We start from the raw sequence: 26,288 nt of genomic DNA, 5'->3' as shown, positions 1-26,288 counted from the left end.
TGTTCCTGGCTCTAAATGAAGTTTGCCTAGACGAAGCCACAAACGCCTACTACATGATGTATATACCCGGTACAGGATAATAGTCATTTGCAGAAAGTAAGTTTTACATTTGGCCTTCTGGCCATCTGATATTTGAGTGCCTTGAAAGGAGAAAGAATTCTTCCCTTGAGGAAGAAGTGCTCCCATACTCTTGCGATTCTTAGCATTACGGTCAGCGTCTTACAGGAATATAAAAGTCCTTGAAGAGACATCTGTTAAGTGTGAAATAGAGCTACATGGCAATAAAAGATCACACAGCACAAAGTAATGGCCTGATTAAGGTCAACTTCGAACATGAGGTTTCAGGTGGTCTTATAGAAATAAAGGCTCTTCTTACAGTTTCATTGCATGTAGTTTGCTAGATGAGCGTGAAAGTATAGCCATACATACACAACACTCAATACAATCATGAAAGTTGGCTGCAGGCCGGGCGCGGTGGCTCACGCCTGTAATCCCAACACTTTGGGAGGCCAAGGCGGGTGGATCACCTGAGGAGGTCAGGAATTCGAGACCAGACAACATGGAGAATCGCTTGAACCCGGGTGGCGGAGATTGCAGTGATCCCAGATCAGGGACTGTATACTCCAGCCTGGGCAACGGAACAGACTCTGCAAAGGAGGAAAAAAAAAAAAGTCGGCTGTAGAGGGCGAAAGTGGATCTCGGAACCTTTATGTTGGGGATCTTTTTTCGGGAGGGACCGGAAAAGAGGTGGGATCGTTTGTCGCGATGTGGGGCAGCGGTAAGCTGGGCTCCTCGGGGGGTTGGTTTTTAAGAGTGCTGGGGCCTGGAGGCCCTAATACAAAAGCTGCACGTCCTCTAATTTCCTCGGCGGGTGAGTGTGTGCGGAGGTCCCTCGCATGCAGTCCATTGCGCGTGCTCGCAGCTCTGCGCATGCGCTGGGGGTGGGGCGGTGGGTTGTAGCTGGAGCTCGCGAGGGGTCAGCGCGAAACCTGAGGCTTGGCCCTGGTCCCAGCTCTCTCCATTGTAAACCTGTCATAGTTCCCTTGGCGGACGCCGGGGTAAAGAACTCAGTACCAGTGGTCCTGTCTGGAAAAGCGGAGGCCGCGGGTCTCTAGTGGCTGAGCTCCTTGCCCCAGGAGCCGGAGACCCACTCTGCGTGTGCTGCCGTCTTGAAGGTCATGCATCTTTCCTTTGCCGGGGCAGGAGTAACTCGCGCCTCGTAGTTATGCATAGCTTTGTATCTGTGTTTTGTTTTCACAAAGCTTGCTGTTATTTCAGAAAGAATTTAAGGCAGCTGTACTACTTTTTGATTAATAGGTTAATTCAACAGACTGTATTTGCAAATGAAATCAAGAAAATAACGCACTGCTCGGTGCTTGTAGACAGTCTGATTTTCGAACTCTCAATGTTAAGTAGAAACTTAAGCTCATTTTTACATGGAACTCTTAACAAATACTGTATGCCAGACACTGTTATGAGCACTGGGAATTTTAAAATGAATGACACCGTAAGGATCTCTTTAAAATGTTAGGATAGACCTAAGATCAGGATATAATGAACAAAAAAATGGGGAATCTAACGGCCCATTAATAAAGGTTATTAGTTGGTACTATCATACAGTGGAAAAATAGTACAGCCAATAAAAATGATTTAAATCTATTTGTATCCACATGGAAAAATAATAAGATATAGTGTTAAGAAAGTAAAGTTTCATTGTTTCCTGGAAGAAGCCAAAAACAAAAAAAAGTTACAAATCAGTATGTATAATGAACTTGGAGTTATAGGTGGAGATATATAGAGAAATTTTGCAGTGATTGCCTGTGGTACAGTAGGTGATTTTCTATCGTTTTATCCTTTATATGCTTATCTTTTAATGAACTTTTTTAAAGTCAACGTATGTGTCTTTTATAATCAAAAATTTAGAAAAGATACAGTAAACATAGTTCCAGTTTTTGAGGGGTGAACATAGAGGGAGCCTCTAATCCATAATTGGGATCAAGGAAACTTCTTGAATGGGATATTTAGCGAAATCTTGAAGGAAGTGGTCAGTTTTAGAAGCAGTTGGCCAAGGCAGGCAACTCACTTGAGGTCAGGTGTTCGAGACCAGCCTGGCCAACATGGCGAAACCCCATCTCTACTAAAAATACAAAATTAGCCGGGCGTGGCAGTGGGCGCCTGTGATTCCAGCTACTCGGGAGGCTGAGGCAGGAGAATCGCTTGAACCTGGGAGGCAGAGGTTGCAGTAAGCCAAGATCATGCTATTGCACTCCAGCCTGAGCAACAGAGTGAGACTCTGTCTCAAAAGAAAAAAAAGAGCAGTTGGAAAGGGGAAAGGACCAGCTTGAGAATCTGTGAGAAAGTTTGTGAGAAACCGCAAAGGGTTCCTTGAAAAGTAAAATTTGTAGGTGGAGGGCAGGAGGTAAAGGCAGGGGGTGGCAAGGGATGAGGCAAGAGGCCTTTTTGTCCATGACACATTCATGAAAGGCCACATACACCTCCTGAGGTAGACTATCCTGCGGACAGTGGAAATTACTGAAGAAGCAACATGAGCAGATTTATGTTTAGGAAATAACACTTGGCAGCTGTCTATATAGCTGTCTTCACAGCTGTCTACATAGAGAGTGGGATGGAAGCAGGCAAGCCTAGGCTCAGGGAGACCTTAGAGTAATCCAGACAATAAATTATTATTGCTGGAAATAAAGTATTGGCAGGGTAAAAATCTGTTACCTGTTTTATTCACCATCAGCATCATGCCTGGTGGATGCTGAATAAATGACTTTTTAATAAATAAAATGAAAAAAACCTTTTCCCATTCCTTTAAAATCTCAAATACCAGGATGATCACAGATTCAAGGTAGAGAAGGAATTGGTAGCATTCTGTTTAAATACAAACTCAATTACTCTCTTTCAGTTGTGGTAAGATGGTAGAGTTGTTTTTATTTTTACTTTTTAGATTAATTAATTATTTTTTTGAGACAAGGTCTTGCTCTGTACCCCAGGCTAGAGTGCAGTGGCATGACCACAGTTCATGGCAGCCTTGGCCTCCCTGGCTTAATCGGTCCTCCCACCTCAGCCTCCCAAGTAGCTGAAACTACAGGCAGGCACCACAATGTACGGCTAATTTTTATATTTTTAGTAGAGAAGGTGTTTCACCACATTGTCTAGGCTGGCCTTGAATTCCTGGGCTCAAGCAGTCCACCCACCTTGGTCTCCCAATGTGTTTGGATTACAGGCATTGAGCCACTGCATCTGGTCTAAGGTGGTTTTTAAACCTCTTGAGAATTGTAGCAATACTGATAACTTAGGGATTCATTTTCCAGAAATAGAGGAGGTAAGAGAGAGATCAGGGGTTGTCTGTCCGTAGAAGGCAGATATTGTTAAAATTTCTAAGGCTTAGTTTCATAATAGTAATACCTTATATGTCCTTATCTATGTATCACCGTTTATATAGTTAAACTTTATTCTTTAATAATATTTCATCTATCGACCTAAAGTCATACAGCAGGTGATATTTGAACTGGGTCTTAAAAGGTAGTCCAGATAGAGTTGGTGGAAAAGGAAATAAAATGAACAAAAGCCAGGCCAAGCACCTTTAATCCCAGCACTTTGGGAGGCCGAGGCAGGTGGATCGCTTGAGCTGAGGAGTTTGAAACCACCCCGGGCAGCATAGCAAAACCCTGTCTCTACAAAAAAAAAAAACACAAAATTTAGCTGGGCATGATGGTGTGCTGCTGTGGACCTCACTACTGGATAGGCTGAGGTAGGAGGATTACTTGAGCCCGGGAGGTAGAGGCTACAGTGAGTCATGAACCCACCACTGCACTCCAGCCTGGGCAACACAGCTGGACCCTGTTTCATAAGTAAATAAATAAAATGAGCAAAAGCCTAGACACATGAACTTTATTAAAAAAGAACATTGTAATGGATTTGGGATGGACTGTGAAGGGCTGATTAAAACCAAATAAATATAAACTCAGGAGAGAAGCGTGCAGAGACTACAAAAAGACAAAATGTGAAATATAAATGACCATTAAACATAAGAAAAGATGCTTAACCTCACTCATGATAGATTGAAACTGCATTAGCTGGGCATGGGGGCCCAAGTTTATAGTCCCAGATACTCGGGAGGCTGAGGTGGGAGGATCACTTGGGCGATGTTGGCGGAGGTTTTAGTGAGCAGAGGTTGTGCCACTGCACCCCAGCCCAGGTGACAGAGTGAGACCCTGTCTCAAAAACAAAAACAAACTAATTAAAACTACACTAAGATATCATTTTCATGTATTTGATTAGCAAACATAAAAATGTTTAACATAGGCTGGGTGCTGTGGCTCAGGCCTGTAGTCCCAGCACTTTGGGAGGCCAAGGCGGGTAGATCACAAGGTCAGGAGATCGAGACCATCCTGGCTAACACAGTGAAACCCCATCTCTACTAAAAATACAAAAAATTAGCCGGGCGTGGTGGCAGGTGCATGTAGTCCTAGCTACTTGGGAGGCTGAGGCAGGAGAATAGCGTGAACCCGGGAGGTGGAGCTTGCAGTGAGCCAAGATCATGCCCCTGCACTCCAGCCTGGGCGACAGAGCGAGACTCTGTCTCCAAAAAAAAAAGGTTAACACATTGTATGGGTGACAGTGTGGGAAAACCAACACGAGACACTCTCATATATTACCCAAGGATGGCAAATTGGTTCAACATCTATTTAGTGGCAATTACAGATTTACAAATACACATACCCTTTGACATCATTCTTGAGATTTTACCCACAGGGACTCTGAAACACATATGAAATGAAAAAAATCTATGTCATTTAATCTCTAGTTGTTGTTGTTGTTGTTATTTTGAGACGGAGTCTCACTCTTTTGCCCAGGCTGGAGTGCAGTGGCGTGAGCTTGCCCACTGCGATGTCCACCTCCCAGGTTCAAGTGATTCTTGTGCCCCAGGCTCCTGAGTAACTGGGACTACAGGTGCACACCCGGCCCTAATCTCATAGTGTTGATAATTACCCAAATGCCCATTATTAGGGAACTCCTTAAATAATATAGCCACACAATGAATTAGCACATAGCCTTTTAAAAAACATGAAATAATTTCCAAGATATGTTGGTAGGTGAGGAAAAACATTCAGAAGAATGAGTGTATTATGCTACATTTTATATAAAATGAGAGAAACTGATACTTTAAAATGATTGTATATGTATAAAATGCCTCTGGAATCTTACATACAAATCTAGTAAGATTGGTTGTTTGTAGGGAGAGAAACTAGATAGCTACAGTCAGGAGTAGGAGAGATACTTTGTACTGTACCCTTTTGTACTTTCTGATTTTTTAAATTTTTGATTTTGAAATAATTTCAGACACAAGAAATGGCAAAAATAGCACAGAGAGGCTGGGTGCAGTGGCTCATGCCTGTAATCCCAACACTTTGGGAGGCCAAGGCAGACGGATCACTTGAAGTCAGGAGTTTGAGATCAGGCTGGCCAACATGGTGAAAGCCTGTCTCTACTAAAAATACAAAAAGTTAGCCAGGCATGGTGGCGTGTGCGCCTGTAGTCCCAGTTACTTGGGAGGCTGAGGTGGGAGAATCACTTGAAACTGGAAGGCAGAGATTGCAGTGAGCTGAGATCATGCCTCTTCAGTCCCATTTGGGCGACAGAGTGAGACCCTGTTCCCCCAAAAAACAAAACAAAACAAGAACCCCAAACACACAGAGAGAATTTCCATATACTATTCACCCAGTTCCTTGGTGATACCATCCATAGCACATTGTTGAAGCCAGGAAATCAACTTTAGTATAATTGACTCCACTACAGACCTTATTTGGTTTATGCCACCAGTACATGCACTCATTGTGGGAGAGAGCGAGGATGTGTGTGTGTGTGTGCGTGTATAGGTAAGTTTTTTGTTTATTTACTTATTTAGTTTTTGAGACGGAGTTTCGCTCTTGTCACCCATACTAGAGTGTAATGGTGTGATCTTGGCTCACTGCAACCTCTGCCTCCTGGGTTCAAGCAATTCTCCTGCCTCAGCCCCCTAAGTAGCTCATATTGCAGGTGCCCACCACCACGCCTGGCTAATTTTTTTATTTTTAGTAGAGACGGGGTTTCACCATGTTGGCCAGACTAGTCTCAACCTCCTTACCTCAAGTGATCCACCTGCCTCAGCCTCCCAAAGTGCTGGGATTACAGGCGTGAGCCACCGCACCTGGCCTATTTTGCCTTTCCATATCAATTTTAAAGTCAGTATGTCTGTGTCTACCAAAAAAAAAAAAGGCTATTGAGATTTTGATAGGAATTATATTAAATGTATAGGTCAGTTTGGGGAAAAGTGATGTTTTTACTATGTTGAATTTTCCAATATGTCTCACGTTTATTCTTTGATTTATTTCATCAGTGTTGTGTAATTTTAAGCATATAGATTCTGTACATGTTTTTGTTTGATTTATGCAACAATGAAAATTTTTTTGGAATGATTTAAAATGATAAGGCATTTTACATTTTGAATTTTGCCTTCCACTTGTTCACTGTTAATATACAGAAACAAGACTGACTTTTTTGTGTTACCTTTGTAATCTTTGACCTTTCTTTTTTTTTTTTTTTGAGATGGAATTTCGCTCTTCTTGCCCAGGCTGCAGTGCAATGGCACGACCTCTACTCACTACAACCTCTGCCTCCTGGGTTCAAGCAATTGTCCTGCCTCAACCTCCCGAGTAGCTGGGATTACAAGCATGCACCACTATACCCGGCTCATTTGGTATTTTTAGTAGAGACAGGGTTTCTCCATGTTGGTCAGGCTGGTCTCGAACTCCCGACCTCAGGTGATCCGCCCAGCTCAGCCTCCCAAAGTGCTGGGATTACAGGTGTGAGCCACCGCGCCCGGCCTTTAATCTTTGACCTTTCTGAATTCACTTATTAGTTCCAGGAGCCTTTTAAAGATTTCTTAGGATTTTCTATATAGACAATAGGGACAGTTTAATTTCTTCCTTAACATTCTATATACCTTTTATTTCCTTTCCTTGCCTCATTGCACTGAATAAGACTTTCAGTACTATGTTGAGTAAGAGTTGTGAGAATGGATGTGTTTACCTTGTTTCTGATTTTAGGGGGAAAGGGCTTAGTCTTTCACCATTAAGTACTACGTGAGCTATAGGTTTTTATAGCTGTTTTGTAAAATAATTTCCCTTTCATTCTTAGTTTGCCAAAAGTTTTTAATCATAATGGATATGGATTTTGTTAAATACTTTGTATCAATCAACATGATTATGTTTGGTATTTGTTTTGTTTTGGTTTTTGGTTTTCGCTTGTTTGTTTTTTGAGACAGTATTGCTCTGTCTCCCAGGCTGGAGTGCAGTGGTGCAATCATGGTTCACTGCAGCCTCTGCCTCCCAGGCTCAAACAGTCTTCCCATCTCAATCTCCTCAGCAGCAAGGACCATGGATGCACACCACTATACCTGGCTAATTTTTAAAGTTTTTCTGTAGAGATAGGGTCTCACTATGTTGCCCAAACTTGTCTCGAACTCCTGGGCTCAAACAATCTTGACTCTTCAGCCTCCCAAAGTGCTGGAACTACAGGTGTGAGCTACCCCGCCTGGTGTGTTACTCTTTTTTTTTTTTGTTAATATGGTCAATTATATTAACTGAGTTTTTAAATGTTGAACTAGTGTTGCATACCTGGAATAAATGTCACGTGGTTGTGCTGTATTGTTCTATTTATATGTTGCTGAATTATATTGTGCTAATATTTGCTAAGAATTTTTGTGTCTGTTCCTGAGACGCATTGGTCTGTAGTCTTTACTGTACTCTTTGATTTTTGTATCAGAGTAATGTTGGCTTCATAAAATGGCCTGGGAAGTATTCCTTACCCTTCTATTTTTTTAAGAGATTAAGTAGAATTGGTTGTTTAGTAGAATTCACCAGCGAAGCCATCCAAGACTGGAGATTTGTCGGCCGGGCGCGGTGGCTCAAGCCTGTAATCCCAGCACTTTGGGAGGCCGAGACGGGTGGATCACGAGGTCAGGAGATCGAGACCATCCTGGCTAACACGGTGAAACCCCGTCTCTACTAAAAAATACAAAAAAATTAGCCGGGCGAGGTGGCGGGCGCCTGTAGTCCCAGCTACTCGGGAGGCTGAGGCAGGAGAATGGCGTGAACCCGGGAGGCGGAGCTTGCAGTGAGCTGAGATCTGGCCACAGCACTCCAGCCTGGGCGGCAGAGCGAGACTCCGTCTCAAAAAAAAAAAAAAAAAAGACTGGAGATTTGTTTTTCAGGTTTCTAACTATGAATCCAATTTCTTTAGTAGTTATCAGTTATTCAGGCTCTCTATTTTATCCTATAGGAATTTTGGTAGTTTGTGGTTTTTATGGAATTCGTCCATTTTGTCTAAATTGTAGAACTTCTGAGTGTAGAGTTATTTGTAGTATTCTCTTGTCAACCTTTTAATGTCTATGAGGTCTATAGTAATATCCTTTCTTTATTTCTTGATATTGGTGATTTACATCTTTTCTTTGTCAGCCTTGCTGGAGGCTTATGAATTTTATTGATTTTTGCAGTGAATTAATTTCAGATTTGATGTATTTTCTATGGCTTTGTTTTGTTTTCAATGTCATTGATTTTCTTATTTATTTGTTTGTTTGTTTGTTTGTTTGTTTTTTGAGGCAGAGTCTCACTCTGTCACCCAGGCTGGAGTGCAGAGGCACTATCTCGGCTCACTGGAACCTCTGCCTCCCAGGTTCAAGCGATTCTTGTGCCTCAGCCTCCAGAGTCACTGGGATTACAGGCATGTGCCACCATGCCTGGCTAATTTTTGTATTTTTAGCAGAGATAGGCTTTCATCATGTTGACCAGCCTGGTCTCGAACTCCTGACCTCAAGTGATCCACTTGCCATGGCCTCCCAAAGCTCTGGATTTATAGATGTGAGCCCCCTCATCTGGCTGATTTCTATTTTTATCATTTTCTGATTTCCGCTTTCTTGCTTTATGTTTATTTTGCTCTCCTTTTTCTAGTTCTTGAGGTGGAAACTTAGATTGTTGATTAGAGGCCTTCTTACTTTTCTTTTTTCTTTTCTTTTTTTTTTTTTTTGAGACAGAGTCTTACTCCATTACCCAGGTTGGAGTGCAGTGGCGCAATCTTGGCTCACTGCAACCTCCATCTCCCAGGTTCAAGTAATTCTTCTGTCTCAGCCTCCCAGGTAGCTGGGACTACAGGTGTGTACCACCATCCCCAGCTAAGTTTTGTATTTTTAGTAGAGACGGGTTTTACTATGTTAGCCAGACTGGTCTTCAACTCCTGACCTCCTGTGATCTGCTTACCTCGGCCTACCAAAGTGCCCAAAGTGCTGGGATTACAGGTGTGAGCCACCATGCGTGGCCCTTTCTTCCTTTTCAATACTCTTATTTTAGTGATATAAATTGCCCTCTCAGTACTCCTTTAGTTATATCCACCAATTTTTATATGTAGTATATTTATTTTCATTTACTTCAATTTTTAAAATATCCCTGAGACTTGTCTTTGACTTATGGATTGTTTAGAAGTATGTTGTTTAATTTCCAAGTGTTTTGCTTTTTACTATTATTTTTCTATTATTTATTTGATCCTGTTACGGTCAAAAATATAGTTTCTGTGATTTCACTTAAAGTTGTGAAGATTTGTTATGTGTCTCAGGACATAGTCTATCTTTATGAATGTTCCGTGCATGCTTGAAATAACGTGTATCTTGTTGTTTGGGGGAAGTGTTTTACACATTTTAAGTAGATTGTATTGAATAATGGTCTTGTTCAGTTCTTCTTTATCCCTGCTGGTTTTCTATCCAGTGTTTCTATCAATTACTGAGAGAGGAGTGTTGAAGTCTCCAACTTTTAATTGTGGATTTGTTTGTTTCTCATTTCATTTCTATGAGTCTTTATGTGTTTTGAAATTCTGTTGTTTGTGGTGTACACAGTTTTTTCAAGACAGAGTCTTGCTCCATTGCCCAGGCTGGAATATAGTGGCTCAATCTCAGCTCACTGCAGCCTCTGCCTCCCGGGTTCCTTTGATTCTCCTGCCTCAGCCTCCCGGATAGCTGGGATTACAGGCACACGCCACCACGCCTGGCTAATTTTTGTATTTTTGGTAGAGATGGTGTTTCACCATGTTGACCAGGCTGGTCTTGAACTCATGACGTCAGATGATCTGCTTGCCTCAGCCTCCCAAAGCGCTGGGATTACAAGCATGAGCCACTGCGCCTTGCTGGTGCATACAGTATTGCTTTTTCTTCTTGGTGGATTATCCCTTTTATTGTGATGTAATGCCCCTCTTTGTTTCTGGTACTTTCTTTGCTCTAAAGTCTACTTTGTCTGAACGTTTATTGAACAACTGAGTGTTCTGCAACACAGCTACTGGCTCATAAAACAGCCCCTGTGTAAGTTGAGCATATAGACTGAGTGATTGTTTATTTTAGGTTATATATACACACACTTTTTTTTTTCTTCTGTAAAGGGTGTTGAGCATATGTAAAAATTCATTTCATGTAGCTAATATGGAATTGACAGAATTTGAACTAATTTTGACAAATAATTTCAGAATTAATATTATCCTAGTTTAAAACATAACATTTTATATTTGAATATCATTCCTGTCATTTTATGTACATAATGTAGATGTAAAAACTAATGGCATGAAAAACTTTATAAACATGCATTACTTGTTTTGGCTAATAATTTTAGAAATGTCTGGGTTAGAGTTAGATACCAGAATGTAAGACCTTTATTTTACTTTTTAGGTAAAATCTTTTTTTTTTTTTTTTTTTGAGACGGAGTCTCGCTCTGTCGCCCAGGCTGGAGTGCAGTGGCCGGATCTCAGCTCATTGCAAGCTCCGCCTCCTGGGTTTACGCCATTCTCTCGCCTCAGCCTCCCGAGTAGCTGGGACTACAGGCGCCCGCCATCTCGCCCGGCTAATTTTTGTATTTTTTTTTAGTAGAGACGGGGTTTCACAGTGTTAGCCAGGATGGTCTCGATCTCCTGACCTCGTGATCCACCCGTCTCGGCCTCCCAAAGTGCTGGGATTACAGGCTTGAGCCACCGCGCCCGGCCGGTAAAATCTTAAGTAAAAAACAAACAAAAACCCTTTGTTTATCAATTGTAATATAACATAGCATTACCATATAAAATAAAATTTTGTCCAGGCCTGGTGAATCCCAGCACTTTGGGAGGCTGAGGCAGGAGTATCCCTTGAGCCCAGGAGTTTCAGACCAGCCAGAGCAACATAGGGAGACCCCATCTCAACAATGACAATAACAACGAAAATTAGCTGGGCATGGTGGCATGTGCCTGTAGTCCCCACTACTTGGGAAGCTGAGGTGGGAGGATTGCTTGAGCCCAGGAGGTAGAGGCTGCGGTAAGCCGTGATTGTGCCATTACACTCCAACCTGGGTGGCAGAGCAAGACTCTAAAACAAAATAAATAATAAAATAAAATAAAATCTTCAATTACATGCGTATGAGGGATTCTTACTGTGCAATGCTTTTCTCTAGATATTTAATTTTTTTTTTTTTTCAGTTTATGTGAAGAACCAGCTCAGTTGGATGCTACAGATTAAACCAGGGGTTTTCAATGAATACAGAACCATGTGGTTCAAATCCTACAGGACAACCTTTTCCTATCTGAACAGAATAAAGAGTTTCAGGTGAGTTTATTATTACCGTGGCAAATATTCACGTAATTATTTGCAATAGGTTTTTAGTATTTAATAAACCCAGTCAGTATGTAATAGTTCATGTGATTTGATTAAAGTAGCTTATGTTTATTTAAGTAGTCTCACCGAATTTATTTTCTAATAATTTTTAAATTTGGGGAGTTTCAAACCCACAGAAACGGTAATAGAATAATATAGTATACAGACAATAAATAACCTTCATTCAGATTCAGAGATAGCTTTTGTTTTCAATATAAATTACTTAGAGAAGAATTTTTATTTCCTTATAATGTCCTTATGACAAGACACAAACAATGCAGTGCTTAAAATCATAAATATTACTTATAATACCTAATACAATATTTTAAAATTTTTAGAAATCATAAATGATTTGGGTGCTGCATAAATATAATAAGGTGGCTAAGGTAGTAAAATTAGAATGAAAGTAATATCTTTCTATATTTGTATTTTATAAGCCAACTTTTAACCTTGTGAAAATATTGCATAGCATTAATACTTGAACTCTGTTTGTTTGTTTGTTTTTGAGGCGGAGTTTCACTCCTATTGCCCAGGCTGGAGTACAATGGTGCGATCTCAGCTCACTGCAACCTCCGCCTCCCGGCTTCAAGCGATTCTCCTGCCTCAGCCTCCCGAGTCAATGGGATTACAGGCACCTGCCACCACGGCCAGCTAATTTTTTTTTTTGAAACAGAGTCTCGCTCTTGTTGCCCAGGCTGGAGTGCAATGGCACGATCTTGGCTCACTGCAACTTCCGCCTTCCGGGTTCAAGCAGTTTTCCTGCCTCAGCCTCCCGAGTAGCTGGGATTACAGGCATGTGCCACCACACCCGGCTAATTTCGTATTTTTAGTAGAGAAGGAGTTTCACCATGTTGGCTAGGCTGGTCTTGAACTCCTGATCTCAAGTGATCCACCCGCCTCGGCCTCCCAAAGTGCTGGGATTACAGGCATGAGCCACCGCACCCAGCCTTGAACTCTGTTTTCTAAGTGCTTGTTCCTCCTTCTTGTAAATGAGCCCCTTTGAGATTGGGTTTATATGAAATCATTCTTAGTCAAATGAGCAATCACCTACTGCTATCTATTGTAAATTAGTCCTTGATTACTGAGGCTTTGCATGAAGCATGGACAAGGGGGCTAATATTCCTAAGATAATATTGAAGAGGAATGACATTTGAATCTCAAAAGAAAAAAAAGTAATGAATATAGAATATGCTCTCGTTATGTGGCTAAAAAAATAATAAAAATGTGAATGGCATTACTTTTTCTAAGTTAACATCCTTATTATCTTTTACCCGAGCAGCCCTTTGAAGGATTTTTCTATACTATATGCTACTACATGGAAGTCAGTGTAGTGTCTAATCCCTCTTTATTCCTGTTTGATCCCATTTAATTAAATAAAATTTTAGGCAAATTATATACTTTTCTGGGCTTTTTCCTTCAGATTATTCATTTACCAAGTGCTTCCTGAGCACCATGTTCCAGGAACTGTACTAGTCACTAAGAATAAAATGGTAAGGAAGACAGTCCATGCCTTGCCTTCATAGTGCTTGTGGTCTAGTGGAAGACAGACATGATCGATCAGATAATCACACAGCCCCATGAAGAAGTACAAAGTGGTATAGGAGTTAAAATAGGGGGATAGGGGGATGAGGGGAACATGACCCAGTTTTGAGGATCAGGGAAGTTTTTTTTTTTTTTTTTTTTTAAGACAGAGTCTTGCTCTTTCACCCAGGCTGGAGTGTAGTGGCATGATCTCAGCTCACTGTAGCCTCCACCTCCCTGGTTCAAGCAATTCTCATGCCTCAGCCTCCCAAGTAGCTGAGATTACAGGCACCTGCCACCACACCTGGCTAATTTTTGTATTTTTAGTAGAGACAGGGTTTCACCATGTTTGCCAGGCTAATCTGGAACTCCTGACCTCAGGTGATCCACCTGCCTCTGCCTCCCAAAATGCTGGGATTACAGATGTGAGCCACCATGTGCAGCAGATCAGGGAAGATTCTTAGATAACATTTAATTGAAACTAAGATCTGAAGGATGAGAAGGAATTAATTAGGTGTTTGGGAGAGGAAAGGAAGGAGGTGGGAAGAATGTTCCAGGCAGAGGGAACAACTAACCTATGTGAAGTGCCTGAGGAAAGAGCGTGCATGACCAGTCCAAAGAACTGAAAAAGGACCCATGTGGCTAGAATGGGAAGGATGAGGAGAATAGAAGGAAGTGAGTTTGGAAACGGTGGAAACTGAGCACGAAATAATTCAGAGCTTTATAAACTATGCTAAGGAATTTTGGTCTTTTTTCTAATGGCACTGGGAAGATATGGAAGCATTTTATTCAGGAAAATAACAATCAGATTTGTATTTTGGAACAATCACTCTAGATGCATCATGGAGAACAGATTGAAAAGGGATGAGGTAGGAAGCAGCTACCAGTTAGAAGGCTAGGACAATAGTTCAGGCAAGAGATGATGGGTGCTTGGGTTAGAATTGTGGCAGTAGAAATGGAGCAGAGAAGATGGAGGTACCTGTGTTCAAATCCCGGCCCCACCATTTACTTAATCTCTCTGAGCCTCCCTTTTCTTATCTGTAAAATAGAGATAATAATAGCACCCACCTTGCAGAGTTGTTGGAAGGATTACGTGAGGTAATATATGTGGAACTCTTAAACAATACCTGGAATTTAGTAAGTGCTCAATAAATGGTAGCATTTATTTATTTATTTATTTATTTAGAGACAGAGTCTCGCTCTGTTGCCCAGGTTGGAGTGCAGTGGCGCAGTCTCGGCTTGCTGCAACCTCCACCTCCCGGATTCAAGCGATTCTTCTGCCTCAGCCTCCTGGGTAGCTGGGATTAGAGGTACACACCACAATGCCCAGCTAATTTTTGTATTTTTAGTAGAGATGGGTTTCACCATGTTGGTCAGGCTGGTCTCAGACTCCTGACCTCTTGATCTGCCCCTTTCGGCCTCCCAAAGTGCTGGGATTACAGACGTGAGCCACCACGCCCAACCAGCTATTATTATTATTATTGTTGTTATTATTATTAGATATAACCCAGAAGGCTAAGTTTTATAAAGTTCTGTTTTGAAACTTACTTGGAAAGTAATTTTGTTTCATCTGTGACTATATATATTTATAAGCAGTGTGATTATAAGAAAGCTTGGTTTTAAAGCATCAATATTGAGCAATATACAGATTTAGAATATAATAAATTATAAATAAGACTATCTTTCTACATGATATATCCCATGTTAAACATTTCTTCAAAACAGCAGTATTTGCCTGGTTCTTCGTTTTCACCTCTTAGGTACCCTTGGGCGAGACTGTACAGTACTTCCCAAACCACTGTCGACAGCGGTGAGGTAAAAACCTTCTTGGCCCTGGCTCACAAATGGTGGGATGAGCAAGGAGTATATGCACCTCTTCATTCCATGAATGACCTGAGGGTGCCATTTATTAGGTAACATTCTAGAAACTCTAAGTCTTTTTAAATGGAACTTTTAAAGAATTCATATTTCACATTCCTTTTTCTCTTAGTTTATACCTAGTTAAAAATGCTGCACATTAAGTTTGCTTTGGAAATTAGGGAGATTCTTTTCAATTACCACTGTTTGAAACCATTAATTTTTAATAATATCATGCAAGGTCTAGGCTGCTTTCATAGCTTAATTTGAAGCCTATTTGTACATTATCAAGTTAGTTACAATTAAGTTCTTATAAAAGCAAACTAGGGTCTTATGGCATCAAGGCCATTTTATTTTATTTTATTATTTTATTTTATTTATCTATTTATTTAATTTTAAGATGGAGTCTCGCTTTTGTCACCCAGGCAGGAGTGCAATGTCATGATCTTGGCTCACTGCAACCTCCACCTCCTGGGTTCAAGCGATTCTCCTGCCTCAGCCTCCTGAGTAGCTGGGATTACAGGCATCTGCTACCATGCTCAGCTAATTTTTGTATTTTTTGTAGAGACAGGGTTTCACTATGTTGGCCAGGCTGATCTCAAGCTCCTGACCTCAGATGATCCACCCGCCTCAGCCTTCCAAAGTGGTAGGATTACAGGCGTGAGCCCCTGTGCCTGGCCTAAGGCCATGTTATAACTACAGACCTACAGTGGCGAAACTGACTTAGGCAGTTCCGGTAAAGTTTGATTCAACAATTTTTTTTGAGAACTTACCTCATACAGAGCTCAGGGACTAGACTGTAAAAGACTCTAAGATGAATGAAACATAATCTGTGTGCTTTGGGAACTTATATAGGTTGCTGTGGGAGTTAAGAAAAGGCAAGAGTTCATCAGGGCTTACATTTAAGAAATTGTTCATTTGTTCTTCTGTCCATTTATGTATTCATCAAACAATTTTGGGCAAAGCACTGTAACAGACACAGAATATCTGACTCAGACTTTGCCCTCAAGGAACTTCCTGGTTGGTTTTTGTTGGTTCATCCAGAATCAATGTAGCAAAAAGAGAAACACTGGCATCCTTTAATACCACTGACTTTGTGGATCACTGCAACAAATCGTAAAGCAAAGAAAAACAGAAATGTCATTCTTGTAAGCTAGAACACTGGTTCTCAAGTGTAGGCCCTGGACAGTGACATTAGTTCCCCTAGGAACTCATTAGAAATGCAAATTATCAGGTGTCATCAGGGACCTGCTGCTCTGGGGAGGGGTCAGCACTCCATTTTAAGCAAACTTTTTATATGATTCTGATGTATACCAAGTTTGAGCATTACTCTATTCAAACTGCTGAGACACCTTTAACTAGACATCACACATAATAACCCAGGGCAGTGCAAGCTATGGTTAAAAGTTTAGATTTTATTTTGAGCATAATTAGAACCCATCAAAGGAAAGTGGTATGATCTAAATTATGATGTAAAGGAATCATTTTAGCTGCTATTTAAAGAATGGAACGGACTTCATTTGAAATGGGTCTTTTCTGTATAACTTTCCAGAATGATCTACTTAACCACTATCCATGTTATTCTTAGAATTCAATTAATTTTAATGGTAATAGAAGATATCTTAAGATATCCTCATTATGAATAATATTTATTTTAATATAAGTATAATTAAAATTTATGCATAATCCTCTATATATATGTTTAGTTTACAATACTATTAGGTGTATATATACTTGTGTGTATATGTGTGTATACATATGTTTGTATAGGTAAAGTATTATTGTGATTACCTTAGAAGTAAGTTGACTTGATTTAGATGCCGGTTTACATGGTCATACATGAAAACACCACTCATTGAGAAGATTAAAAGACATTTTATTTCAAAGGGAATATAGACAAATTCTGAAAATATAGGTCTCCCATCTGCTTTTTCTAAGCTCTGTAAAATAACCTATTTGCTGCTGACATGAAATGGGTCTAGCAAGTATTGACAGCAAAGTCAAAACATGTGTCATGATATCTCAAGCAATTGAAATTAGGTTAATCTAGATTATTTCAAAAATTTTTCCTTATATTATTACTAAAACAATAATTAAGTCATAATTACTACTAGATTATTTCAGACCTTTAAGCCTCCTGCTTTTTATTATTGAAAATGTTTTGTAAATTAAATGTCACTTAATGTTGAAAGATCTGTTTATCAAAAAATATAAATAATGTATTTAAATGGAGGTTAATATTTCCTTGAAACTGCATACATTTGTGACTTTTCATTGATAAAATTAATTATTTGTTTTGGTATGTTTTAAATTTTTTAAAAAAGAGACAATCTTCTGAAAACAATTCCTAATCACCAGCCAGGAAAACCTTTGTTTGGGATGAAGATTCTTGACGTTGGCTGTGGTGGTGGGCTGTTAACTGAAGTAAGTGATAGCTTTCCTGCCATTTTTAACTGGGGGAAAAAAATTAAGAAGTAGACTTGTGCCTCATTTATTCTTTCAACAAATAATATTATTCATTAAAAAAAGAAATGCATGTTGGGAGGCTGGGGTGGGTGGATCACCTGAGGTCAGGAGTTCGAGACCAGCCTGGCCAACATGGCGAAACCCTGTCTCTACTAAAAATACAAAAATTAGCTGGGCGTGGTAGCCGGCACCTGTAATCCCAGCTACTCAGGAGGCTGAGGCAGGAGAATCGCTTGAACCCGGGAGGCAGAGGTTGCAGTGAGCTGAGATCGCGCCACTGCACTCCAGCCTGGGCAACAAAGAAAGACTCTGTCAAAAAAAAAAAAAAATCCATAATGTTGCTTTTAATCTTTTTTTTTTTTTTTGAGACAGAGTTTGACTCTTGTTGCCCAGGTTGGAGTGCAATGGCACCATCTCAGCTCACTGCAACCTCCGCCTCCCAGGTTCAAGCGATTCTCCTGCCTCAGCCTCCTGACTAGCTGGGATTACAGGCTCCCGCCACCATGCCCGGCTAATTTTTAGTAGAGACAGGGTTTCACCATGTTGGCCAGGCTGGTCTTGAACTCCTGACCTCAGGTGATCCACCACCTCAGCCTCTCAAACTGCTGGGATTATAGGCATGAGCCACCGTGCCTGGCCAACCTGTGTTTAAAAACTTGGGCATGTCATGGGAAATGACTAAATACAAAAGCTGAGAGAAGAATTAGTTATGAAAAATCATTTCTAGTCAGAAAAAAAACTTTTGAGAAAAGATTGTTCTTTAGAAAATTTGAATATTTCAAAAATGATTGCTGTTTTTTCAATGGCTTGTTACATTTATTGCACTTTAAATATGTTAATACTGTACTATATGCAAGTAAATGTATCTAGAGTACATAGACAAAATTTTTTTCACTGTCTTCGAGTAGTTTTTTTTTTTAATCAGTTTTTTGTTGTTTTCATTGTTCTTCTTACCTTTAAGTGTTTGATTGTGGAACATTTCAAATGTGTACAAACTAGAGAGAATGTATATGAATTTCCACGTATCCATAAATGATGTCCAGTATTTATCACCTCATGGTTAATCTTGTTTCATTTTTGATAAGCTTTTTATTGCTAACATATGTTCTATTTTCTTCCTGAGGGTAACAGTTTTTTATGCCATTAGCCTCTAGGGCGGCTTGGGGCTTCAGTTATTGGAATCGATCCTGTGGATGAGAACATTAAAACAGCACAGTGCCATAAATCATTTGATCCAGTCCTGGATAAGAGAATAGAGTACAGAGTGTGTTCCCTGGAAGAGATTGTGGAAGAGACTGCAGAAACATTTGATGCTGTGGTAGCTTCTGAAGTTGTAGAACATGTGATTGATCTAGAAACATTTTTACAGTGCTGCTGTCAAGTGTTAAAAGTAAGGCTTATGGAGTTTACATCTTGGTTTCTTCTTCTGAGTGTGTATATATGTATCTATAGCAATAAAATGGTCCATAATGCATTAGCAGTCCAGCAGGCAAGGTACAGTAGAGAAGAAACCAGGAAGCCTGGATAAGGGGACAGCATCTCTGCTGTAGATTTCTTCTACCCCTCGGTTTTCCCTTACTACCAGGGTCTTCCTGTGTCCTGTTAGTATATTGGATGTCCAGGGATCTTGAAAAATGTTGGTGCTGGTTGGATATAGTGGCTTACGCCTGTAATCCCAGCACTTTGGGAGGCCAAGGTGGGCAGATCACTTGAGGCCAGGAGTTCCAGATTAGCCTGGGTAACATGGTGAAACCCCGTCTCTACTAAAAATAGAAAAAGTTAGCTGGACATGTTGGTGCACACCTATAATCCCAGATACTTAGGAGGCTGAGGCACAAGAATCGCTTGAACCCAGGAGGTGGAGGTTGCAGTAAGACGAAATTGTGTCACTGCACTCCAGCCTGGGCAACAGAGTGAGACCCTGTCTCCAAAAAAAAAAAAGAAAAGAAAAATATTGGTGCTGAACACTGGAAAACCATACACTTACAGCAGTATTTTTCCATTGGTGTAGTCGGGGTTAAATACTTAATAGATATTGAATGACAATTATAAGACATTGATTTGAGGCCGGGCATAGTGGCTCACACCTGTAATCCCAGCACTCTGGGAGGCGGAGGCAGGTGGATCACCTGAGGTCGGGAGTTCAAGACCAGTCTGACCAACATGGAGAAACCCTGTGTCTACTAAAAATACAAAATTAGCTGGGTGTAATGGTGCATGCCTGTAATCCCAGCTTCTCAGGAGGCTGAGGCAGGAGAATCACTTGAACCTGGGAGGCAGAGGTTGCAGTGAGCTGAGATTGTGCCTGGGCAACAAGAGTGAAACTCTGTCTTAAAAAAGAAAGAAAGAAAGAAATTGATTTGGATGAATACTTAAAAATCAATAAAAATAATTATTATCATAAGTTTAAATAACATAAGTAATTCTGTACGGGGTAAATGCATAATAGTTTACAGCTTATAAAAGAATATTTCATAAATATGATCTCACTTGATCTTACCTACAACTAGGTGAGGAAGGAAAGGCAGGTATTGTTATCATATCCTTTCACCTACGAGGACTCAGGATTTGTAAGAAGTCAGAGGTCACTAGGCATTTAATTGGGGCTTAAGGCCAGACCATTTGACTCCAAGTTTGGGTCTCTCCACTACTTACTATGCTTATATAGTATAATTTGCGACAGACTTCGTTCTCTGAATGTGGTTCTAAGTTTTCTTTTTTTTGAAACGGAGTCTCGCTTTGTCGCCCAGGCTGGAGTGCAGTGGCCGGATCTCAGCTCACTGCAAGCTCCGCCTCCCGAGTTTACGCCATTCTCCTGCCTCAGCCTCCCAAGTAGCTGGGACTACAGGCAGCGGCCACCACGCCCGGCTAGTTTTTTGTATTTTTTTAATAGAGACGGGGTTTCACCGTGTTAGCCAGGATGGTCTCGATTTCCTGACCTCGTGATCCGCCCGTCTCGGCCTCCCAAAGTGCTGGGATTACAGGCTTGAGCCACTGCACCCGGCCTAAGTTTTCTTTTAATAAATCCCCCTGAAGTATTATTATTATTACTATACTGACTCTGTTGTTCACATATTTAGGAGGTGACAACCTAAAGTCAAAAGCTAAAAGAATGAAATGCTTAGCTCTTACCGAAATAGAGCTTTTTTTTTAAAAAAAATGTTATTTTTAAGTAATTTTAAATTTATAGCAAAATTACAAAGATAGTACAGTGTGCCTTTCACCTGTCTTCCCCTTAGGTTAACATCTCACATCATAAGGGTAGGAACTAGGATGAGTCAAGTGAGGCACCTGGGGCACGAAATTGCAGGAGACAGCCCTTCTCAGGTGCTGACCCTCCACTTGCACCCCCTGAAAGGGGTTGCTTATTTCAATTCTGTGCCCTAGAAACCTCACTTGCCTCATTATAGTTCTAGCCCTATATATAACCCATGGTACTGTTCTCAAAACTAAGAAATTAATATCAGCATTATACTTATTAACTACACTACAGAGCTTGTTAAATTTTATTTTTTATTTTTTATTTTTTTGCTAATATCAGTTTGCTGTTACAGGATCCAAACCAGATTCCTGCATGTATTTAGTTGTCATTTCTCCTTAGTCTTCTTCAATTCGTGACAGTTTCTTGGTGTTTCCTCTTTTTTCTTGACAAGGTCTTACTGTGTCACCCAGGCTAGAGTGTCCTGGCAAGATCACTGCTCACTGCAGCCATTTCCTGGGCTCAAGCCATGCTCCCATCTCAGCCTTCCAAGTAGCTGGGACCACCTGTCATGACCACAGGTGCATGACACCATGTCCAGCTAATTTTAATTTTTAATTTTATATTTTACTTTTTTGTAAAGACAGGGTCTCCCTATGTTGCCCAGGCCGGTCTCAAAATCCTGGGCTCAAGGGATCTTGCCGCTTCAGCCTCCCAAAGTGCTAGGATTACAGGCATGAGCTACTGTGCCTAGCCCTTGTTTCCTCTTAAGTAGAGTTTTACTAGACTTATCTCTTATTTTCCAAATAAAACTTCTTAAATGATTGTTAATTCTTGTTTTATATGTCAGTCAGTGTGTATGAATGGAGGTTCTTTGACACATATGAGGGATGCTGGCATTGCAGGGTTTAAAACTAATTTTTGCTTTAATGGAAAGCCTATGTTTTGAAAATGACTGTTGCTTACCACCATTTCCTTAGAGCATGAGTTTGTAGAACACAGATTAGATATTCATAAGTGACTTTTTTTTTTTTTTCTTTCAGAGACAGAGTCTTCCTCTGTCACCCAGGCTAGAGGGCAGTGGCACCATCATAGCTCACTATAACCTCAAACTCCTGGACTCAAGTGATCCTCCTGCCTCAGCCTCCCAAATAGCTATGTCTACAGGTGCTCAGCACCATGCCTGACAGTTTTTTTAAATACATTTTTTGTAGAGATGGGGGTCTCGCTATGTTGACCAGGCTTGTCTTGAACACCTGGTCTCAAGCTATCTTCCTGCCTCAGCACTAGAATTATAGGTATCAGCCACCATGCCTGGCCTATAAGTGATTCTTAAGATATTTTAGAGTTTGAAGTCGCAGTGAGCTATGATCATGCTACTAAAGGAAAAAAAAGATATTTTAGAATACTGGAGCTTTACAGAGGAAAGTTAAAATGTGTGATAATATAGTGTAGGATATGTTTGTTTTTAATTTAAAGGCATGCTCCAGTATTTCAGGGCCCCCTCTTGTCTTTTTTATTATTGGCTTAGAGTGGTATCTAAAATATATTATCTCTTTCTCCTAACTCCCCTTTCTTTCTCTCTTTCTTTCTATATGTCTATAGTAATATAATTATTTTGGATGGAATCTTTGGCATTTTTTCCCCATTAGGCTAATGAGAATGTATAAAAGAGAGAGGGGACATTAATATCCTTGCCATTTGTGAGGCAACATAGGAAACACCATAAATACATTTACTATAAAGTGGCAGACCGAGGCTGGGCACAGTGCCTCACACCTGTAATCTCAGCACTTTGGGAGGCCGAGGCAGGTGGATCACGGGGTCAGGAGTTTGGGACCAGCCTGACCGGCCAAGATAATGAAACCCTGTCTCTACTAAAAATACAAACGTTAGCCGGGCGTGGTGACAGCCACCTATAATCCCAGCTACTTGGGAGGCTGAGGCAGGAGAATCACTTGAACCCAGGAGGCGGAGGTGGCAGTAAGCTGATATTGTGCCACTGCACTCTACCCTTGGTGACAGAGCAAGACTCAGTCTCAAAAATAAAATAAAATAAAATGGCACACTGAATAGTCCTGTAAGTCCTTTGCATTCATCCCAGTGCTTATGTTGTTCTCTTTATATAAATATATATCACTTCAACCTCCACCTCCTGTGTTCAAGTGATTCTCCTGCCTCAGCCTCCTGAGTAGCTAGGAATACAGGCACTTGCCACCATGCCCAGCTTATTTTTATATTTTTAGTAGAGATGGGGGTCTCACCATGTTGGCCAGGCTGGTCTCAAACTCCTGATCTCAAGTGAGCTGCCCGCCTTAGCCTCTCAAAGTGCTGGGAATACAGGTATAAGCCACCATGGCCGGCCACTCTTTATATTTTTTATAAAAATGAAATAAAAACAAAAAATGTTCAAACCTAATCAGTAATGTTTTAGTGAGAGAACACTTAATGGTAGTACTTCCCTGCACAAGATGTATAGCTCTGTGCTGTAACAAACAAGTTAAGACAGGCTCAGCCCTTACAATGAAAACTGTTTTGACATATGTTAGAATGTGAATGTGGACATGTAACAAGGAAGCGCAGCCTGATCTCATTTTTATTGTAAAGTGTTTGGTATGTACAAAAGAATGTATAAATATAAATCATAATTATGTATGATCTTGAGAGTTGTAAGCACTGTTGTATATTCTGAGTACATCTAAAATGCCTTTTATAGTGAACTTCCCAAGAGAAGAAAAAATGCTATTTTGCTGAATTGTATTTTATTCATACATATATATTTTAATGGCACTCAGATTATTTGGAAGAAAGGAGGGAGGGGGAAACTTAGCTTTTACTTAACTGATACACTTAACCTTTTACATTTTACTTCTATATCATTTCATTTCTTTTAGCCCAGTGGTTCTTTATTCATTACTACAATCAACAAAACACAGCTTTCCTATGCCTTGGGAATTGTTTTTTCAGAGCAAATTGCAGGTATTGTACCAAAAGGTACTCATACGTGGGAGAAGTTTGTTTCACCTGAAACCCTAGAGAGCATTCTGGAATCAAGTAAGTACTAAGAGAATTTTTTCCAATTTTCCAGGTCTAACTGAACTTTTAATATGCCAGTAATTATTACACACTTAGCCTAGCACTTAATAAAATAGGCCACTATGTTTTTGGATGTTGGTTTTATCTTTTCAACTAGGTCATAAACTCGTTGAAGTTAGGATTAAGTAGTAGATACTACTTCTCTTTTACCTGTCACCCCCTAACCCAAGGCCAAGCGGATAACAGATGATTAATGAATACTTTTTGGCTGTTTAGTCCTCACTTGTTTAAGAAAGAGACACAAATGTCTGTTGTTTACACATTCTCGGTCTGCCCTATTGAGCCCTGTTTGTATCAGCTCATCTTACATATTATTTTTCCTGATTCCACCACAGTTACATATATTTTGAACTTCAGTATCACTTTTTTATGTATTTTATATGGCTTATAGCATGACTTCATGGTTATTTTGGAGTTTTTTTTTTTCATCCTTTTATGGCCTGTAAGCTACTTGAAGGCAAGACTATGTCTCGCTTTACACAGAGTGAGCTCTCAATTTATGTGATGAATTCCAGTCAAGTAATAGTGCTTGTCAGTTCATTTATTTGGCATTTGGTATTCCTACTGAGTACTTAGACTCCTATATTTCTTATGTTTTTTTTTTTTCATGTAAGTCTATCAGTAAACTTGATTTTACTTGGAATATTATCAGTACATAGCAATGTAGTAAATTCTAAAGATTTCTGTGAGTAACTTTGTTGAAAATAAAGTAAGGCCACGCACAGTGGCTCATACCTGTAATCCCAGCATTTTGGGAGGCCGAGGCAGGCAGATTATTTGAGGTCAGGAGTTCGAGACCAGCCTGGCCAATGTGGCGAAACCCTGTCTCTACTAAAAATACGAAAATTAGCCAGGTGTGGTGGCGCATGCCTGTAATCCCAGCTACTTGAGAGTCTGAGGCAGGAGAATCACTTGAAATCAGGAGATGGAGGTTGCAGTGAGTCGAGATTGTACCACTGCACTCCAGTCTGGGCGACAGAGTGAACCTCTGTCTCACAAAAAATAAAAAAAAAAAAGAAAGAAAATAAAGTAGGAAAAAATGTTTTCAAGATGCGTTATGGGGACAATCTCCTGTTGGCACATATTTTTTAATAACAGCTAACATTTATTGAGTACTTACCAAACTCTAAGCATTGTGCTAGTTTACACACATAGCTCATCTAATTCTAACAGTTCTGTGATACAAGTTCTGTACATGTAAGAAAACTGAGATTTAGAAAGTTAAGTGGCTTGCCCATGTTCACCATATTATAGATACTCAAGCTGTGCTTTGAATCCAGGCAGACTGCTTTGGAGTATGTGTCCTAATTGCGACTTACTGAAGTTCTGCACTAAATTGTGATTAGTGCTTAGTTACAAAATACATTTGCCGATTAAGTTAGGAATCCTTTTTCTTCTTCTTCTTTTCCTATCCATTTAGTGTATTCTCAGCATTTTTAATGCAGAGAGTTGCATGAAACTCTTGGAAATTGGAAGGAAAATATTTATTAAATCTACTCTTTCTGATTTTTTCTTCAGATGGTCTATCAGTTCAAACAGTGGTAGGAATGCTCTATAACCCCTTCTCAGGTTACTGGCATTGGAGTGAAAATACCAGCCTTAACTATGCAGCTCATGCTGTGAAATCCGGGGTCCAGGAACATCCAATATCTGCTGAGTTTGCTTTCAAGGGAGAAACAGAAGAGCTCCAAGCTAATGCCTGCACCAATCCAGCTGTGCATGAAGAGCTGAAGAAATGAATTGCTTCTGAGGACTATAGTAATATGGCTTGGACATCTGATGTTTTCAAATATAAGAAATATATAATTTATCCTTTGAGAGAGAATCATGAAGAAAAGAAGGTCAATAAAAAGGGCTAAAACCTTGATCGAAAGTTTTTGTTATTTCATCTAATAGCTACTTTCAAGGGATTCTATGAATAAAAAGTTTTGTCAAGATACTATGTGATCGAGGAGTTTAAGTTCCTCAATCTTTGTTGTATAATTAGGGTATGCATATTCATTTCATCGTACAAAAAAAAATTTGTTATATATATGCTGTAATTTGTTTTTGTTTTGAGATAGGGTCTCACTCCGTTGCCCAGGCTAGATTGTGGTGGCGTGATCATGGCTTATTGCAGCCTCAACCTTCAGGACTGAAGCAATCTTCACACCTCAGCCTTCTGAGTAGCTGGGACTAACAGGCATGCACCACCATGCTTTGCTATTTATTTTTATTTTTATTTTTATTTCTTTTGAGATAGAGTCTTGCTCTGTCACCCCCGAGCTGGAGCGCAGTGGCGCTACCTCATAGCTAGGCTCACTGAACCTCCACCTCCCAAGTGCAAGCGATTCTCCCACCTTAGCCTCATAAGTAGCTGGGATTACAGGCGCCCGCCACCACGCGCAACTAATTTTTATATTTTTAGTAGAGACAGGGTTTCGCCATGTTGACCAGGCTGGTCTT

General features: G+C 40.3%; 1 protein-coding gene across 3 annotated transcripts; it reads left to right on the top strand.

Annotated features, from left to right (window-relative positions):
* The first annotated feature begins 718 nt into the window (after positions 1 to 718).
* Positions 719 to 25,782, top strand: COQ3 (coenzyme Q3, methyltransferase). 3 transcript variants are annotated; one of them, XM_033234676.1, is made up of 7 exons: positions 719 to 778; positions 11,530 to 11,656; positions 14,986 to 15,138; positions 17,407 to 17,506; positions 18,696 to 18,938; positions 23,642 to 23,801; positions 25,362 to 25,782. In XM_033234676.1, exons 1-7 carry the CDS (start codon positions 766 to 768, stop codon positions 25,580 to 25,582), a joined length of 1,017 nt encoding a protein of 338 aa, XP_033090567.1. In that variant the 5' UTR covers positions 719 to 765; the 3' UTR covers positions 25,583 to 25,782. The 3 variants fall into 3 exon arrangements, with proteins under 3 accessions (XP_033090567.1, XP_033090566.1, XP_033090568.1); XM_033234675.1 differs by having other exon boundaries at positions 729 to 871; positions 25,362 to 25,780; XM_033234677.1 differs by lacking the exon at positions 719 to 778 and adding an exon at positions 992 to 1,175.
* The last annotated feature ends 506 nt before the right edge of the window (positions 25,783 to 26,288 follow it).

This window comes from Trachypithecus francoisi, unplaced genomic scaffold (assembly GCF_009764315.1).
Source record: "Trachypithecus francoisi isolate TF-2019V2 unplaced genomic scaffold, Tfra_2.0 Lachesis_group15, whole genome shotgun sequence".
NCBI classification, from domain to species: Eukaryota; Metazoa; Chordata; class Mammalia; order Primates; family Cercopithecidae; genus Trachypithecus; species Trachypithecus francoisi.
Note: the sequence above shows the minus strand (reverse complement) of the source record. Positions and strands in the feature narration are given on the sequence as shown.

Coding starts and splice junctions, on each gene's coding strand:
- COQ3 (XM_033234675.1), top strand. CDS start 766: ATGTGGGGCAGCGGTAAGCTGGGCTCCTCGGGGGGTTGGTTTTTAAGA. Junction 17,507..18,695: donor GTGGTGGGCTGTTAACTGAA/GTAAGTGATAGC, acceptor TTATGCCATTAG/CCTCTAGGGCGGCTTGGGGC. Junction 18,939..23,641: donor GCTGCTGTCAAGTGTTAAAA/GTAAGGCTTATG, acceptor CATTTCTTTTAG/CCCAGTGGTTCTTTATTCAT.